General features: G+C 43.6%; 1 protein-coding gene across 4 annotated transcripts in view; it reads left to right on the forward strand.

Annotated features, from left to right (window-relative positions):
* The first annotated feature begins 4,294 nt into the window (after positions 1-4,294).
* Positions 4,295-19,125, forward strand: part of agbl1 (AGBL carboxypeptidase 1) — an 84,060-nt gene continuing 69,229 nt past the window's right edge. The window contains exon 1 of one of the 4 annotated variants that reach the window (XM_083973779.1): positions 4,295-4,429. Coding sequence is in view for 1 of the 4 variants with exons in the window: in XM_083973778.1 (XP_083829904.1) it covers positions 15,950-16,031 (82 nt within the window). In the remaining 3 variants the exon portion in view is untranslated. Of the gene's footprint in view, positions 4,430-9,579; positions 9,768-15,788; positions 16,032-19,125 lie in introns of those variants that run through there. The other 3 variants (XM_083973782.1, XM_083973781.1, XM_083973778.1) reach the window with 3 other exon arrangements.

The raw sequence follows: 19,125 nt of genomic DNA on the forward strand, positions 1-19,125 counted from the left end.
CAGGCAACTGAGCATTTGGTTCAGACAACAGGGTTTAGTGTTTTAGCAATTGAGAAAAACTGTATTACTGTAAAGTGTTGTCTTCTGTCCACATGTTCGTATAAAAAGTCTTACATTGGTTCAGATGCTGCAGTGAGAGTTAGAACAAAACTCATAGAAAGATCAAATATTGAAGTGATAACATGGGGTTGTGTGAAGTAGCCATTAGTCATTGTGTTACCTGCAGTAGGCTATATGGTGTATATAGATTGTGTGTTGGTTTAGAGATGCAGTAGGATAGAAGCAGAGTGATGTGCCAGTGTGGATTGGTACAGGCGGCAAAATGTGTTTTTTTAGACACTAAGACACCATTTAACATTCCAGCGCCCCCTGACGTACTGTTCATATAGATTATTTCCAGCACTTAATCAACTTAATCGACTTTAAGCTTTTTTCTGATGTACTAAGCTCACCTGCCACTCTAGCATTATACAGGGTATTGTAAAGGTGTGCTTGGGCTTAGAAATATAGTAGTTCAGTGGTTAAGAAGAACATGGCAACAACAGACAGTTTTGTCTTATGGCTCTGCCTCCCTCTGATGCTCTGTACACAGTAACAGCGAGCAGTCTGGTCTGTTGTTTCAGTGTATAACCATCCATAGTTTCATAAAGAGATGTGATCACAGTGTTGGTTGCTAACGGCTGCCAACAGGTAGTTTGCTGCCACAGATCATATGGGACAGGAAAGATCTGATTATGGGAAAACCGGTGAATGTGACATGATAAATGACTCGTGAATGTGAAAGCTCTGGTAATTATCTGCCTGTGCATGTGCTGTGACAAACAGCCGTGCTGTTTACCAGAGTACAACCGGTGAATTGCTGGTGTGTGTACTGGAGATGAAGAGTGTGCCTGCAGAGAGGCTTGGGTTTCAGCCCATGTGGAAAATGCTATTTCAGCCATGTACAGCATGACAAGTGCAGCGACTCTCAATAAGAGCTCATGTTACACATGGTGTTGATGGATGGTGACACACATCAGGAGAGCTGCTCTCCAGCCAGTGTGGAAGGGACTCACTGTCAGGCTGAAGGGAAGCCAGCTCTGATCAATCCAGTATGCGATAAAGTTTGAGATTCTCAGGCCTGTATTCTGTGTTAGACTGCATGTAAAGAGTGATCCCTCACAGGTAGACAGTGCAGTGTCTTAAACAGTGGGATATATTACAAATAAGAACATAAGCTGCACCCCTCAATTCATGTTTGTCAGATGAGCCTTTCTCCAGCTGGTGTCTCCCGGCTGAAAACCAACCTTGCAACATCAGTGTAGTACCTGGCCACCGCCTCGGTGTCCCAGCTCTCATCTCTGCACACCGCGACACAAACGCACTCCGTAACCTGTATTCTTTTGTCTTTGACGGTTAAGACTACACAAACATACACGCCGTAACAACGTATATGTTATGTAACGTTATCCAGCACTCCCATTTATTGATTTTTCGCCAGCTTCGTTGTCAACAAATGCACATGGGGGAGAGGAGCGTAACCAAAACAGCGGAAAAGCGAGCAGACTTGCATAGTTCCCCTTTAAATAGCTTTAGGTTTTGACCACTTAATCTTTAATGCTAGTTCCGAAAAAGACTCAGAGATAATATCTGTGGGACTGTGTTTTCTGTGTTGTTTAACAAGAGTATAATATCATCTATGAAAAAGAAGAAGCCATGCCTCCTAAATGTGACCACAAATGGCGGATGCTGGAGGTTCCAATGCTAGAATAAACATAAGAGGGGAGAGGGGCCAGCCCTGTCTGGGTCCATGGGGGAGATATTCCTGTTTGTAAGGACAGACTGCCACACAATAGTGGGTCTTTACCCGACTTATGACTCAGTGTTATCCATACTCTCCAGAAGGCTTACCCTCTGACACGCATCCTGAAAAACTGAGCAATCCTGGAGCCAGCAATTCTGAGAATGTCCTGTAGAAATCCTTTGGAAATCCATCTCCCCCCCAGAGATTTCCCTGCACTAAGATCGTTAATTGCTTGCTGCCCAGCTAGTCTGTCCATGTAGACCCTTTTTTTGTCCATAAGGGCTTCAAGTGAGCCTGCCTGGGATTTAGGTGGGACCCAACTGGTTGAGTTACATGCAACCTATAAAACCCCATATGTTGGCTATATCAGTACCAAGAGGGATTAGAATGGACCTTAAATAGAGCCCAACTTGGCAATAAATGTGATACCCATTGAGGCCCAACCTGTGCTCTAATGGTCTTAGGTGAGGCCAATAAGTCATAAGCCAATAAGTTTTGCATTTAAGAAAATGCAAAACAAAAAAGTGCTACAGTTCAGCAACAAAACCTCCAACACAAACTGTACACTGAACACTGTATGTTAAAGAATACCTGTATCATAAAAGACTTGATCTGCACTGCAGTTCTGCAGTAAAAGATAAAAACAAAATGACCACCACATTAGCAATTTAATAGAAATTCTTTTTAAGGTATTCATAACATATTGCATTCACAATAGTGCACCAGAGAAAGGTAAGGTGATTGCAGTGTTGTATCTCAGGATTGGATGGATGTCAGTGCCAGTTGGTCGGAGGTGGCCCAAGATTCCACTCTTCACTTGGACGGTTGCCTGAGAGTGGCCGCTCAGAAGTTGGTCCAAAACAGACAGGGCCCTTTATGTCCGACTGGCCACGGGAAGCTTCGTCTGCATGTGTGCATCAGTAGTTGTATAGGCTTCTTTCAGTTTTTCAGAAGCTAAAATGTGTGTGATTGCATTGTTTAATCATGTTTTCCTGAAATGTGTGATTGTATTTTATTTGAGTCTTGTGTGATGTGCAACTGAGCTGTTTGTGTGCTGCCGTCTTGGCCAGGTCACTCTTGGAAAAGAGGTTTTAAATCTCAATGAGTTTTTTACCTGGTTAAATAAAGGATATTGATTGATTGAAAATATAGTACATCAAAACTGAGAATTGGTATGTTCTCTCAAAACAACAAGGGAAAGTACTGGTAGTTAAGTTTGTTATTATGATGCAGAGTAGCAACAGGAGGATTGGGACTCTGGGACCTTCTGAATGCATCTGCTTCCTGTCAAACATATATCTTCCTGGAAGGCAGTTGCACATGATCCTCCAGCACCATCTCTACCAGAGGCCTGGGTGACACTTGAGTAATGTGTTACCCTCTTACAAAGCTAGGAGAGCTAGGAACACCTCAAGATGCTTGTCACAGAGTTGGTGGACCAATTTATTTGTGATGAAAAACAAGCTGTTGAGAATAAAACGAACACTGTTGAATGCACAAGTACAGTCAACAAATACAGCTACATCGAACACAAGTTAACACCCACCTGAAAAACCATGACACACTTATTTTTAAAATAACCAGTATACCTGCGTAAGTACTGAGCTACAGTCGTATTTGCTCTTCATGCTACATCTTTTGACAGACCCTTTCTTCTGGTTTTGTGAGGTAGCTCTGATCCAAAAGAAGCAGATGGGACAGAAAATGGCACAGATTGAGTTTTGAGGATGATTGCAATGCACTGACAAGATAATTCACACTTTGTTATGAATAAATGGTGTTGATCATTAAGTACACACAAAGTATTCATCTTACCCTGTTCCCCCCAATGGGATAATCATGCAAGTAAACACAAGGCAGTAGTTCAATTTAATTGCTGATCTATTATTAATGCCATTATCCTGAATGTAGCCTAATATTGGCCAATATGAAATAATTTTGAAAAATTAAAGCAGAAGTAAGCGATCCGGTTATTTTGGCTAACTTCTTGTCAGCCGATGGAGTTAGCAGTCCCCGCCCTCGTCCCTACGTCACCACATTCACGCGCATCCCTTGGCTGCACACACAGAGAGGACCGCCCCTTTATGCCGTTCTCTCTCCTCATTGGATAAAGGTTGTAGGATACAAGGAAAGTTTTCTCCTCGGCTTACAGCAGAGCAGAGTGACTGACAGACCCGTGTTTCAGACCAAACACTCTATAGAAGTGATTGCTGTCGGAAGATAGAACTATTTAAGACTTATATTAACACAAATATTCCGCTTACTTCTGCTTTAACACAAACAATATTAAATGGTTGCAAGTTTGCAAAAATAGACAGATGTTAATTTATCCGCTATTTCATGTCTAACATGTTGAATTGGAGGTCAGGCTTGTTTCTTTAAAAGCTAACAGCAAAAAGTGCTTTCTAGGAGCTAGCCTGTGCTTGCATTAACTCCCATATTGTACAGATGACATTTATTTATTGCCTGTTGCAGCAAGAGATACTGACATGTTGTATCCTGTTTAGGGGCACTTGATACAACAGGGCCACTGCTGAATGGCTGCCAAATTCAGGGGGAGGAGAAGATGGCAGTTCATCCTCATCACATGAGTCAGCTTCCTCTTCACTGTAAAGACCCTGGGCTTGTTGGATGGCCTACATTCAGGTAAGAGATTTTTATTTTTTTATTTTTTAAGTATATTTTTTGGCGTTTTTGCCTTTATTTGATAGACAGTGAGATAGACAGGAAAGGGGGAGGCAGAGAGAGGGGGAATGACGCACCGCCACACACCGCCCCAGGTAAGAGATATTTTAGCAAATAGTAGAAAACCTGAACATTTATAACTTAGTTACAAGTAAGTTTTGAAAGACAAACTTAGGCTTAACTATTAGTATGTGGGGCAGTTGAGAAATTGAAAATAATAATAGTAAATCCCTAACGAAAAAGGCATGATATCGGCATGTTTTTATTTGTCAACATATTGGCTGAAAATAATTCTGTAAAACTGTGATATTTTTTCATACTGTTGCAATCCTCCAACTGCCACGGTAATACTAAAATGCTGGTAAAAAATATGTCCTCCATGAAGCATCTGACCAGAGTAACTGTAGGTAGGTACAATGTCAGTTTTCAAAGACTCAAGGATTACAGTTTCCACTATATGATGCTTGTCTCAAACTGTTTTTTACATGTTGTGCAGTTAAAAAATAAATAATAGTTTAAACTACACAAGAAAGTTTAATTATAAAATATAAAATGAAAGTGAGTCACAGAGCCCTATACCAAAGTTATTCACTAAACTCACAAAAGTTAGTATAGTGTGTACTATACACACACACACAAACATTGGGCACAATGCTACTAATACACCAGCAATGCTTTGACATTCAACATGTGTTGTGCGTGGTCAGAGAAAGTCTATATGAGAGGCAGCATCAGCCAAAGATTTCTCGTAACTCAGCTTCGTTCGACACTTGCTGAGTTGAAAAGCTAGCTTAATCTTCAACTATTTTTCACTCGCAGCATGTCAGGGGCTCAGTCAGCATTACTTTGAAGATGCATTTGTTTTTCTTAGCGCCCTGGTTGGGTGGAGTTCCACTGACTGTACTGACCTTAATAGAGGCTCATTTACAGAGCAAGAACTTGTTCAAACTTACTTTAATGATTGAATATCTCCACTCCAGAATTTGTTATCCACTCTGTGCACATGTAGCGTCTCTCAACTTCCTGAATATGTGAATGTGCATTAGTACTTCTGGTTTGAGCATTTCTACACTGCTAATGACAACATCAACTAAAGGAGCTATCTCAAAGTTACGGATGAGTAGATTGAGAGTAAAAGAAAAGTGATCCAACAAGTGAGAAAGTTGGCATTACATTGTTGTGTTCCCCTTTGTAACACTAAGCTGCACTATAACTCTGAGATTTTTCACTCATTACTGTACATGTTGATTCTGCAGGACAGGCTCAGAAGCTAATCAAGATCCATAGAGACAACCTCAGTCCAGGAGAAATAGTCTTGTGTGTAGCAGGCACTTTCAGCCAGGAGATGTCATAGTGACTGCTGGGCAAGTGAGGAGAGTAGAGAATTACAATCATCTTTTCCTGGAATGAGTATGTGCTACCAACACAAGACATAGTGTTTGTGAGTGTCAGCCGAGGGCAGAGAGCAGTTTAGACTGGACTGCAGACTCTGAGGCTGAGAGGGAAGCAGCAATGCCTGATGATGATTTCTGTGTGACTACGGCAACGGGGTATAAGGGAGGGGGGGGGGGGGGGTGACTCAGCTTCGATTTTATTCTGAAAGACACGCACATCCGTGATTCTGCGCCCTGAAGCCTGCATCCCATTCATGTAATAAATTGATAATAATACATTTTATTTTTAACGCACTTTACATTTAACAAGAAATCTCTACAAAAGAAAAATAAGTGATTGGTCTGGATGGCAGAGGGAGAATAGCGCAGTTTGGTCGACTCGTCTGCAGCTTGTGCTTCAGGTGGAGTGCTCCAACTGTTTTGGACTAGTCAGACCAACAGGTCAGCTCGGACCGTGATTGGCTCCTAGTTTCCCCGTTTTTCAAGGGGGGCGGGGCTCGCGATGGCAGGCTGCCCCGCCAACAGAAAGGTACGGGAAACACTGCATTATTACACCAGGTTTGGGGAGGCTAAATTTAAAAACACAATTAAAGCAGAAGTAAGCGGAATGTTTGTGTTAATATAAGTCTTAAATAATTATATCTTCCAACAGCAATCACTTCTATAGAGTGTTTGGTCTGAAACACGGGTCCGTCAGTCACTCTACTCTGCTGTAAGCCGAGGAGAAAACTTTCCTTGTATCCTACAACCTTTATCCAATGAGGAGAGAGAACGGCATAACGGGGCGGTCCTCTCTGTGTGTGCAGCCAAGGGATGCGCGTGAATGTGGTGACGTAGGGACGAGGGCGGGGACTGCTAACTCCATCTGCTGACAGGAAGTTAGCCAAAACCACCGGATCGCTTACTTCTGCTTTAAGTTTAACATGAATTATAGTTCTATAGTAGAATTATATTGAGTTGAGTTATTGAGTTATATTCTTAGGTTTGCCTGGTGCAAGCATTTCTAGGCCATTTAGAAGTTGCAGTCAACACCAAAATGGCCCAACGCTTATTTATGACCACTGATGGTTTCATCTGAGCAGGTACTTCGACCTGCCTACCCTTATTAGTTGTCTGCGAAGTTTAAAATGAGTTGAGTAGCCCTTTAAATGAAGGTGTTTGAGTTAAGTCCTGTTTGCTCTTCTCAGTGCTGCTCCTTGGTTCACCCCGGCTCTATCATTCCTCTCTGTCTTCAGAGTCGGTGTACACACTATTTTATTCGATCCACTTGAAAAGGATCCAGTGCAAGTGATGAAGCAGGGGTATTTTCACTCAGGCTAGGTTACAAGGAAGGCTATTTCAAGAAGTATCAACCGTGTCCTCCTGGCAGAGGGAGAGAGGGCAGGGTTTGACACCGAAGTTTAATGATGAGGGACAACTATAAATTATTTCTGCATCAAGAATTAACAGCGCTTGTTAATGTGTCAGGATGAAGGAAGCCCTGCTTAGACCTAAGACGCATGAGGATCACACCTGCATAACTCGTGTCGTCACTGTCCACAGAGTCTTCTGTATATTAAAACTAAATTAAATATAGAGGAAGTGAAAACATCGTGATTAAAAACCTTCACTGACATAAGGTACCTGGAGAGAGACGCATTGTTGCTCAGCAACCAGTTAACATAAACTTGGTTCAGTGGGAGAAATTATTTTTACAGCTGGTAACTTTATCCCAGTGAGCAGGAGCAGGACGCATTGGAACCAGCAGGCCTTTTTTTTTTTTTTTAACTCAGTGTTGCGTTCCTCTGTAGATTGCTATGTATAGTGTAAGCCATTCTTATTAATATTGTTTCAGGCTAATCTCTCTCCGATGTTGGAGCATGAGCATTGAGTTGTATCGCTATGTAACCCTGCAATAATGGCTGCCCTTCATTATATGCAAATTTTAATGTCAAATTCAGGAACTTGAGACCCAAACCCGGACCGATTGAGTCAAACGTGAAACTGAAGGCAACATGAGACTGGACAAGAGCGTGGCTCACATGCCAAGATGATGTTCTGTTAAGTCTCGTAGATGACAAGAATGTCTCAGTATGATTTCTTCCACCTCAGGAGCTCCAGCCACTAAATACTCAAACACCAGCAAATACTAATCGACAGTATTTTAAGAACTGGCATGGCAGCAAAGTCTTGTCCCATTTGATCCGGGGGGAGGGGGGCTATGAAAACTAGAGTCTTCTGGACAAGGTGGATCACAAAACACACCTGCAATCACGCTGAGATTATACAGTGAGATCCACAGTGAGATTATAAAAAGTAGCGCTGGGACGATACGCTTTTCTCCTGATTCGATTCTTCTACGATTTTTTTGGATGCCGATTCGATTTAAATTGCGATTCTACGATATTGACGATTTTCTTGATTTTTAGTCTGCATTTTTAACACCAGTGAAACAGTTGAATGATTATGATTGTCTACAGACTATTCCAGGAACCATATTCCCCATAAAATACACATCACATGTGAATCAGTTTTTAAGATTTATTCAGCAGCAATATATATGTTTACTCTCTTTTCAAAAGCCTGGACTGCATAAAAGAGGCAAAAATAAAACAGTATAGAAAAAACAGGCTTCTGAAACCTTTCTGACAAAATGAGATATAGACTGAGATAAACTGCTACATTTTAACATTTATCTGCACACAAATACTGTAGGAGTCTATAAATTAAAGCAGAAGTAAGCGATCCGGTGGTTTTGGCTAACTTCCTGTCAGCCGATGGAGTTAGCAGTCCCCGCCCTCGTCCCTACGTCACCACATTCACGCGCATCCCTTGGCTGCACACACAGAGAGGACCGCCCCTTTATGCCGTTCTCTCTCCTCATTGGATAAAGGTTGTAGGATAGAAGGAAAGTTTTCTCCTCGGCTTACAGCAGAGCAGAGTGACTGACAGACCCGTGTTTCAGACCAAACACTCTATAGAAGTGATTGCTGTCGGAAGATAGAACTATTTAAGACTTATATTAACACAAATATTCCGCTTACTTCTGCTTTAACATACTCCATTATAAAGTGAACTAAAACCCTTTTCAAAACCTGGACTCTCTGTATGTAAAAAAAGGCCAACAAATGCGCATTGCACAATATAAAAAAGAAATTGATTTTAAAAATCGTCCAAAAAAATATTGCAATACTTATGTGAATCGATTTTTTCTCCCACACCTAATACAAAGAGGTAGGAAGAGAGCTCCAATGTGCTGGTGTGGTGTTTGAGAACCTTTTTGACACCTGTTCTGAGGAGAGCAGGCTCTGAGGGAGAACAGGGGGCAGGAGCTGGCTGTGTTTGTCTGTAGGTGGCTGCCTGCAGCTTCCTATGGCAGCACAGACTGATGGACAGACACCTGAGCACGGTCAGAAAGCAGTTGTTCAGGTTTGTCACTGCTTCTACTTGTTTGGAAAACATTGGGTGTCATCAGTGTGGTGGAGAAACGTGTGTTTTTGAATGACAGGGGCAGAAGATGAGATTAGATTTCTGATGCAGATGAAGTACCTTTTACAGGGTGAGGTGAGGGAGGAGCAGACTGTGGCCGAGCCAAAGATTCAACCCTGAATAGGAGAATGCCTTGGTTACCGTATCAGGAGATGGCACAGGTCCATGGATCAGCTATCACTCCCCATCATTCAGATATTGATAGCTGTCGGAGCAATCGTTCCTTGGCTGCAGCGATAGAGGAGGAAACTTATCTCCCTGTAGTTCTCTATGTCTGTGGAGGGTAGGAAATAAACTTGTTTGCTGCAGGCGGCTGCAATGACACAGAGAGCGCTGGCAACGTGTGTGTCCCTGGAAACAAGCCGAGCTGGAACCATTCAGACTCACCACTGAAACAGAGGTACTAACACCACATCGGAAAAAGACTTAAAGTTCAGGTTGGTCCAGATGGAACATTATGAATATTGAGCTATATTTTACATTGTGTCAGTGTAGCAACTGCACCTAATTTAGCTGTGTGCATGTCAACTCAGATTAGTGCAGAGGAAGAGCGTGGCAGGAAGTAAACTTCACAAACTGGACGGTGTTGTCTCCAAATGATCCAACACAACATTGCTGAAACCTTCTTGTCAGCTGACAGACAGGAGAGAGGACAGGCAGGACACATCTATGTCTCTGATGAACAAAGACTGTGAAAGACTGTCACAGTTAAAACATTGGCCTCATGGCCTGTGATTAAATGTTAATCAGAGCCAGAGAAGATGTTAATATCAGGTCTTAACAGGGTTTAGGTCACACGTACGCACACAAACACACACACACAGGCTCGCTGTCTCTTCAAGCTGTTAAGTGTTAAGTGGCATTGGCATCTGTATTATTTCTCAATGTGCATTAGTTTCTAATGGATACTTTTGTGACATTGCAGTATTACAGGGACAACGAGGAGTTTGTATTTGGTTATAAAAAAGTCTCATATTAATGTAGATGAATCTACATATCCACTTGTTAATGGGCCCATTTTTTGATAAATATATCGTTTTGTCTCTATCGTTATTTTGTTATTATCATTAGTGGTGGAACTGCTGGGCGAGCCGACCAGCGTTTCTTTACTTTCGGTTTCCCAGACGCTGCCTGGCGAGTCATGAGAATAACGCCGCAGAATCGCCGTTTATGGTCGGAACTACGACGGTATCTGATCGTCTTCCAACCTCCAACTTTCATTCTTGATAAATGAAAACATTCTTGGCAAGACGTCCGTCTTGCGCCGGTCCAAGAATTTCACCGTGCGCACAGAGGCTCATGGTAAATGTAGTATGAAAACACTTCGCTTCCCAAAACTCCTTGTTGTCCCTTTAAGTATTAGGTTTTTATAAATCTAACGGCGTGTTCCCACCAAACGCGATGAACGCGATTGAATCGCGCGTCAAATGAAATCGCGTCGCGCTAGACGCTCCAGTTTTGACGCTGGTTCAATATGCAAAAAACGCCTCGTCGCGGCATCGCGTCGCGCGACGAGCCCGCCCAAACAACAACATTACTCCCACTATTTCATTCTCTGGCTGAGATAACCACCGTCGCTGCACTGTTCCTGTCCCTGTAGATGGGAGAGGAACAGCGGTGTGGGTCTCTGGCTGCAGGAGGAGGAGGAGGAGGAGACAGCTCCGTGAACTACTGTGTGACTGACCGCCTGTTGAGTGCTTTGGGACGGGGCGGCCGGCTCGCAGCGCCCGCTGGTTGAAAACAGCAGTGATAACGGGCTTTCAGGTCCGAATCTCCAAACCACAAACGTTTGTAACAGCACCGGAAAAGCAACAGTGAAGAGCTGTGGCTTTGCTGCAGCTAATGGGGATCTGAATAATAAACTAAACTAAACCAGAAAACTTCTAATATTGTCAATAGACTCGCTCTGACTAAACTGCCAAGGGAACACCAGTACGTCCGTACGTCAGCACGTCGGTGACGATCTCAAAGCTGATTGGCTGTCGCGGCGCGTCTTCACGCGAATTCGCCGCAAAAGTTCAATTATTTCAACTCGAGCGATGAAGCGTCATCGCGCCGGGCGACGCGATGGAAGCGATTTTTCGCGGCCAACGCGTCCATCGCGCCGCGCTATCGCGTCCATCGCATCGCCCGGCGTGATGACGCGACTAATCGCGTGTTTGCATTGACTTTACATGTAATCTCGACGCGCGATGAAGCGTCATCGCGTTTGGTGGGAACACCCCGTAACAGATTAAGTAGTCCAGTCATTTGACTTAAAGCAGAAGTGAGTGATATATTTGTGTTAATATAAGTCTTAAATAGTTGTATCTTCCGACAGCAATCACTTACATAGAGTGTTTGGTCTGAAACACGGGTCTCTCAGTCACTCTGCTCTGCTCTGAGCCGAAGAGAAAACATTTATCGTATCCTACAGTTTTTATCCAATGAGGAGAGAGAACGGCATGCAGGGCTGTGTGTGCAGCCAAGGAACGCCGTGAATGTGGTGACGTAGCGACGAGGACTGTTATGGTGCGTTCAAGGAAACTCGTATTTTTCCGACCGTGAAGTCGTACCAGTTCAATCTGGTACGACTTCACGGGTCAGAAGTTACGAGTGGCCGTTATAGTGACTTTCACAGGTAAAACAGGTCGGAAAAACACGAGAGGGTTGCCTGGAACGCTACAAAGTCGTAAGTTGTGACTTGAAGCTGTAATTTACGATTTCAAAAGCCTGCCTGGAACGCAGCATTAGCGAAAACGACCAGACCACTCACTTCTGCTTTAAAGGGACAATGAAGAGTTTGTATTTGGTTATAAAAAAGTCTCATATTAATACTATGAATCTACCCACTTGATAAATATATCGTTTTGTCTTTATTGTTATTTTGTTATTATTATTATTAGTGGTCGGCTCGCCCAGCATTTCCTACTTTCGGTTTCGCGGACGGCTCATGGGAATAACGCTGCCGAATCGCTGTTGATGGTCGACGGTATCTGATCGTCTTCGAACCTCCCGACTTTAATTCGTGATGAATGAAAACATTCTTGGCAAATGTTTTCGCTTTCGACCGTCTTGCGCCGGTCCAAGAATTTCACCGTGCGCGCGGAGGCTCATAATGTAGTGTGAAAACCAAATATAGAATCATACAAAAGAATTCCTCACAGATGGGCTTCGACTCACGTGTGGTGGTGACTGTATCGGGACGTTTCTGGGGGCGGAGTCGGTGTGTTTTCCCCAGCCAATGACAGAGTGCAGGTGAAGTTGGGCGTGCGGTGCTGTGAGCTTGCATAAAAAGCATCGTCTTGTTACCAACTGTCCTTCCTCCAACACAACAGCTCACTATCTGATCACTGTCCTGACGGCCGAGCTGTTCACTGATGCTTCGCCACACACTGTCCTTCATTTAGTTGCCTTTGTAATGTTTGTGTCCCTTGTCAAATAAGACAAGGTGGTGAGAGACGCAGGTTGTTGACATTGTTGTCATGATGTTGTGTAGGGTTGTGATGTACCTCCTTTCCACACAACATGATTGGTGATGCGTTTACTGTAGCTGCCGGACGAAAGCTCAGAAAAATCAACCTCACTCCAAAAAAAAAAAGTCATATTTTTGCTGCGTAACATGCGTGGATTGTGTGAAAGGAGTCATGTTGAAAACCAGAGATTGAAAAAAAATCCTAACGTGCTAATTACTCTCACAAAAAATACATCCCCTCCTGCTGTGTAAGGGCCTTTAGACTAGGGTTACTGTGGCTGTGAATAATGACTGTGTGGATTATTTGCATTGGTCATTAGTTAACTATTAGTCATCAAATATCTTTAAAATATCACAAATACTGTGGAATGTCTCTGTGGTAAGACAGCTGTAATCTCCGCCATCTTCATTGAGTTGTACCATTTGTTCCGTCGGCATTAACAGTGGTGAGCCTGAGCTGCAGACATGTCAATGTCACTGTCCTCTCACATGACTGACTTCTCTACATTGTTACTGTGATGATGGCAGCCCAGGACTCACTGGTTCATTTGTGTGTGTGTGTGTGTGTGTGTGTGTGTGTGTGTGTGAGAGAGAGAGAGACAGAAGGTGCATGTACATTACAATACAGAGCTGTCTGCTTAGACAGAGAGGCAGCACACAAACAGTCCACTGATGCAGTGGGACATTCCTGATGACACTGTTGTTAGTCGGAGCAGTAATGAAATGATACAGCCTTTTAATCTGATCTGAGAGCTGCTGAGGGTCTCGCTGTGGAGAGCTCCTTTTCAACACTTAGGTCAAGGTTTACTGTATAGAACATCTCAGAGCAAAAACAAAAGGATAAAAAAGCCCCACAATAAAAGGGAATAATAGCAAATGGTATTGTTCATATAATCATATTAAAGGGATAGTTCAACATTTTGGCAAATTGGCCCATTGCCATAGGCCTAATTGCTATAGTCGTAGTAGTAGGTTCGTTACCTTTAATTGTCGGTGCAAGCTATTTTTAGAACGGTGGAGCAGAGCCGCGAGCTGCTCAGAGCTGCGCTACGGAGGCTAATGGGATTTCTTGGTTTTCCTCTTCAAACTCATAAAATACACAATCCAACAACTCCAAAACGCTCTGGTGGACAAGTTGTGACCTGCACATTCACCACGCTATGAGATAATAACAGAACGTTACGAGACGGAGTTGTTTTCGAGGTAAATACAGAGACTGCTTGCTGAAAAACTGTCCCTAAAGGCAACGCGCATCAGCGGTTTTGCATGAATTTTCCTTTGAAAACAACTCTGTCTCGTAACGTTGTGTTATTATCTCATAGCGTGGTGAATGTGCAGGTCACAACTTGTCCACCAGAGCGTTTTGGAGTTGTTGGATTGTGTATTTGATGAGTTTGAAGAGGGAAACCAAGAAATTCCATTAGCCTCTGTAGCGTAGCTCTGAGCAGCTCGCGGCTCTGCTCCGCCGTTCTAAAAATAGCTTGCACCGACAATTTCACAACAATCAACAACAACAATTAAAGGTAACGAACCTACTGCCATGACTATAGCGATTATGGCAATGGGCCAATTTGCCAAAAATGTTGAACTATCCCTTAAAATAAAATTAGTAATGATTAGAATACAGTTAATCATTTCCTGTATTCAGACTCTAGTCTTTGTGCAGTATTGTTCCTCTGTAGTAGAAATCAGAAAGCCCCTGTATCAACAAGTAATGTCTTGATTGGATTTCAGTCAATTAATACATGAATTAATTATAATTCTATAAAACTGTTATACACCGAGTCGGCAACCAAGGAAACGTCACTTCCGGTCAGAGCCGTGGGGGAAAACAAACCGATTCCCCCACAGACATACGTGTAAAAAACGCGGCATTTTAAACCTTTGTCTAACGCTTGTCCGCTGTCATGTCTTAGTTTGAATCACTTGTATCTGCTGACAAAGAGCTATATATTAAAAAACTCATCACGATCCGGGTCGATTGTTGTCCGTACATTTTAAAATATTGGGTCTTTCACAGTCAGTTACATCTCGCCTACACCGAGGCGGCAACCAAGGAAACGTCACTTCCGGTCAGAGCCGTTACACGGTTGGGTAAGATATAAAAGTTCAGGTTGTGGTTTTTCAATTTATTTGCGGTGCAAAATGGTACACAACGACTCTTAGGCATTGTCTCCGAGTGTCTAGAGCCTGTCGGCGGCGACCAAGGGGACGCCACCGAAACGTCAGAGCCGTGGGGGAAGACAAACAGTTCCTCCATAGACATACGGATGACTGACTGTGAAAGACACAATATTTTAAAACGTACAGACAACAATCGACCCGGATCGTGATGAGTTTTTTAATATATAGCTCTTGGTCAGCATATATACAAGTGATTTAAACTAAAACATGACAGCGGACAAGCGTTAGACAAAGGTTTAAAATGCTGCGTTTTTACACGTATGTCTATGGGGGAATCGGTTTGTTTTCCCCCACGGCTCTGACCGGAAGTGACGTTTCCTTGGTTGCCGACTTGGTGTATACAAATGTACAAGTTACTTAATTTTAACGTGTGGCCTTTATAACGCTGCACTATTCATGTACTGCTGGGGTGAGAGGGGCGCTGGAATCTCTTTAAAGACAAATGCATCCAATCCACAAACGCATTCCCTCCACTCTCTCCTGTGACCTCTCTCTCTCTCTCTCTCTCTCTCTCTCTCTCTCTCTCTCTCTCTCTCTCTCTCTCTCCCTCTCTCTCTCTGACCATACTGTTGACAGCACTGATTTACAGACGCACATATACAGTACATATACACAGGAGCTATACATTCAGCCCACCTACTCCTCTGCACACACGCAGGCGCACCCACACAAACACACACACACACACACACATGCACCCAACATTGACATTTAGACTTCTAACCAATAGGCAGGCAAAAGGCGCGGGGGCATTTTACAGCTCAGCCAGGTGCTTATAAGAGCTGCTCACACACTTCCTCTCTCTGCAGTCACACACACTCAGACAGGCTTTCAGGGTTCAGCACTGTACTACTGTCTCTCTGTCTGAAAGAGGCAGACAGGTAAACACACAGACAGACAGGCTGTAGACGCGCGCACACACACACACACACACACACACACATACACCTGCACAAGAGAAACTAGTGGAAACTACTCATTATGTTTGGTTACGGCAAAAATAATTTCACCTGGAATGGAACTCTGAGGGAGCTGGAGGGTGGACACCGAGCCTCCTGCACAGGTAGGCTCAGTCTGACAGTGTGCATGTGCGAGTGTGTTAGTCACATCTATTTGTGTATTGAGAGACAGAGCTGCAGAGTTGATCTGATAAGATTGAAGTTGGCACGAGTCACTTCTCCTGAGTGAAGCTTTGACTCGACCAGACATCTTAGTTTGCGGCCGAATCACCGTGTTCTATAGCTCAGACAGGTGTCGGCTCTGATTGTGTTTCAACATAAAGTGATATTTAACTTTAAATCCGAGCCTCTTCTCCAACGGTTGGAATCACGTGGCCGACAGCCAGCCTCCTTATTACAGGCATCCCCGTCACTGACACAGTCTGACAGCTGTGAATGTTGAGATGCAGAGGACAAAGACAAACTCTTTTGGAAATCAGCTTTTGTGCGTCTGTAATGCACGCTGTCGGCACACCACAGCTCAGGCTCGGTGCTGCTGCTATCTGCGCTATGTGGCCCCGCTATGTCCTGAATGTGAGTGTGTCTCTGTGTGTTGGCTCTGTGCAGAGGGATGGGGTGACAGATCAGAGGCATAGCACAGGGGAGCGGGGGAGCACAACCATCTAATGAGACACGAGAGACCTGATGATGCTGAAGGACATTTAGTGCAGCTGTGAATGAAACTCAACAGAGCAACAAAGTGATGGTGTCACTCATCACCACTGCCTGAATAGTCCAGTCCATGGGCTGCTATGTTGTAGGGCAGTCCAAACGTAAAGTGAGACATATCAAAACCTATGTAGTTGACACATATCCCACAATGCATCATGAAAAGTAGTAGTGATCATTAACAGAGTCATACATACCATCATGCATTGAACTGAAGGACAAAATCGGCGCAGAGAAAATGAGTTATGCTTGATTTACATTCATTTATAATGTAAAGGTTTATTGGCAAAATCTGAATATTACCAATTAATTCTGAATATTACCAATTAATCTGTATAATCGTTATAAAATAAAATCTGTTTGGTTTTCATAGCCTTTCTTTTATAAGTTGTGTCTCAATTCAGTGGCTGCATCCTTCAGAGGCTGCATTTGAAGGCCGATTATGTCACAGCGTTGGGACTAGGCCTGTCTCAATTCAGTTTAATTTGAAGGCTCCTCCAAATGCAGCCGATGAATGCAGCTGCCCTTTGCCTGTTCTAGGAGGACGCACCACAACTATCCTGCTTTGTGGCCTCCTGTATCCCAAGATTTGGGACTTTAAAGGGATAGTTCACCCAAAATTGAAATTTCACTCATTATCTACTCACCCTCATGTCGACTAAGGGCTGGGAGAAATTTCAGAGTCCTCTTTGGCTTCTCTGAGTTACAGGGGTTCTCGGCGTAGCAGTGCATGTCCATATAATGGTTGCAAATGGATACCAACTATCTTGGTAACAAAAAGACACACCAAAAAACATCCAAATACCTCCATGCTGCTCGTATGTAGGCTAATGTCCGTCTTGTATTGAAGCCCCAAAATGCGAAATTGTTCCGAAAAAAATTAAATAAGTCTATTTTCCAAGCTTGTTTTGTAGCGGAAGCTTCTCGAAGCTTCTCTTCCCGGTTCGTCAAATTTGGACGAACAGCTGCAAGCTGTTTATTTTTCATAAGGGGGGCTCACTCTGACACTTTGAAAACCCCTGGGTTAGTGTGTCACTTTATTAACACTTTTCATTTCAGAAATACAACGAAAACCATTTGATTCACTCGCCTGAGATGTGAGAACGCTTGATTTGCCGTGGTAGATCAGCTGGCGATGGCAGGCAACGCCGGCACAACGGCTTAGTCTCGGTCAGCGGAGCGAAGATCTATTTCCGGGTGCCGTAGCCGTGGCAAAATCCGTCGTTGCTTAAAGTCCCTATTCTTTGCGTGCTGTTGTTGTTGTTATTAGCAACCTAGCATGCTATCGAACGTTAGCAGCTCTGCGCCGTTCCTCTGCTCTGCCGCCGGCTCGGAGGCATGGTCGCCCGCTGAGCCGGGCTCTGCCGGCCGCACAGGTGAGGAACGGAGGAACAGAATAGCCGTTGCAAGCGCCACTTTCAAATGTTTAACGTTAGGACGTTGTTTACATTCGGACGCAATCAGGAAATGCACCGAAGGCTAGACCGTCCCATTTACCGACCGGAGGTGCCTCTGAAGCCATTTCCTCCGTAGACCGCGTAGGCTGGGTCCTCCGAAGGCTGCAGCCGCTGAATTGAGACACAGCTATAGCAAGGGTCTTGCTTAGAGAGTGTCGCCATCTTGCGCCACCATGTTTGTATGGAATGGAAAATCCAGCCAACCAGAGAGCACGTTCCAAGAGTTTCATGTTCATAAACAATATAATTATTTAATAGATAAACCTTTAAACAAGGATTGGTATCAGATTACATTGTTCTGAATAGAATTGTATCATATTCTATTGAATGAATATTTACCAAACTGTTCCATATTAAAATGTATTGTCCTTGAACCATATTGTACTGTGAATGTATCAGATAATCTTGGATTGGAGTGATGCACACCTCTTGGTGCTCCAACTCTGTGGAGCATCAACTCCATTGCAGGGATGAACCTACATCTTCCCCCTGCTAGCATAACTGCTACCTCCGACTCTAGGATGAATCAGCCTGCATGGGTCTCAGTCCAAAACTTTTTTCATCTTTTGGATGTGAAGGTGAGGGGGAGAAGTCCTCCACAGCAGCAGACCCGCAGAAGGTGCTCATCGTACAGTCAACGTGATTGGCTACCGAAGAGCAATCAATATCCGCAACATGTGCCTCCCTAGCTTCGTGTTTTTACGGGAAACATGCACTCATTTCAGGCATGGACATATTAGAAGAACTTCCTATAATTGGATACATGATCTTTAATTAACTATAACTCTGACAAAATGCACATTAGATCTGTGCTGCCTCGTGCAGTGATGATAAAGACAGCTCACATGCGCAACAGGTAAACAATTATCATAATCCTCAGCAGCCATAACTAGTTAAAGGGATAGTTCAGCAGTTTTAAGATTAGGTTTGTTTTAATTATTAATTGTTGGTGCAAGCTATTTTTAGAAAGGCTGAGCCAAGCTAAGCTATGGAGGCTAATGGGATTTCTTGGTTTCCCTCATCAAACTCATCA

The sequence above is a fragment of the Trachurus trachurus genome, assembly GCF_905171665.1.
Source record: "Trachurus trachurus genome assembly, chromosome: 6".
NCBI lineage: Eukaryota > Metazoa > Chordata > Actinopteri > Carangiformes > Carangidae > Trachurus > Trachurus trachurus.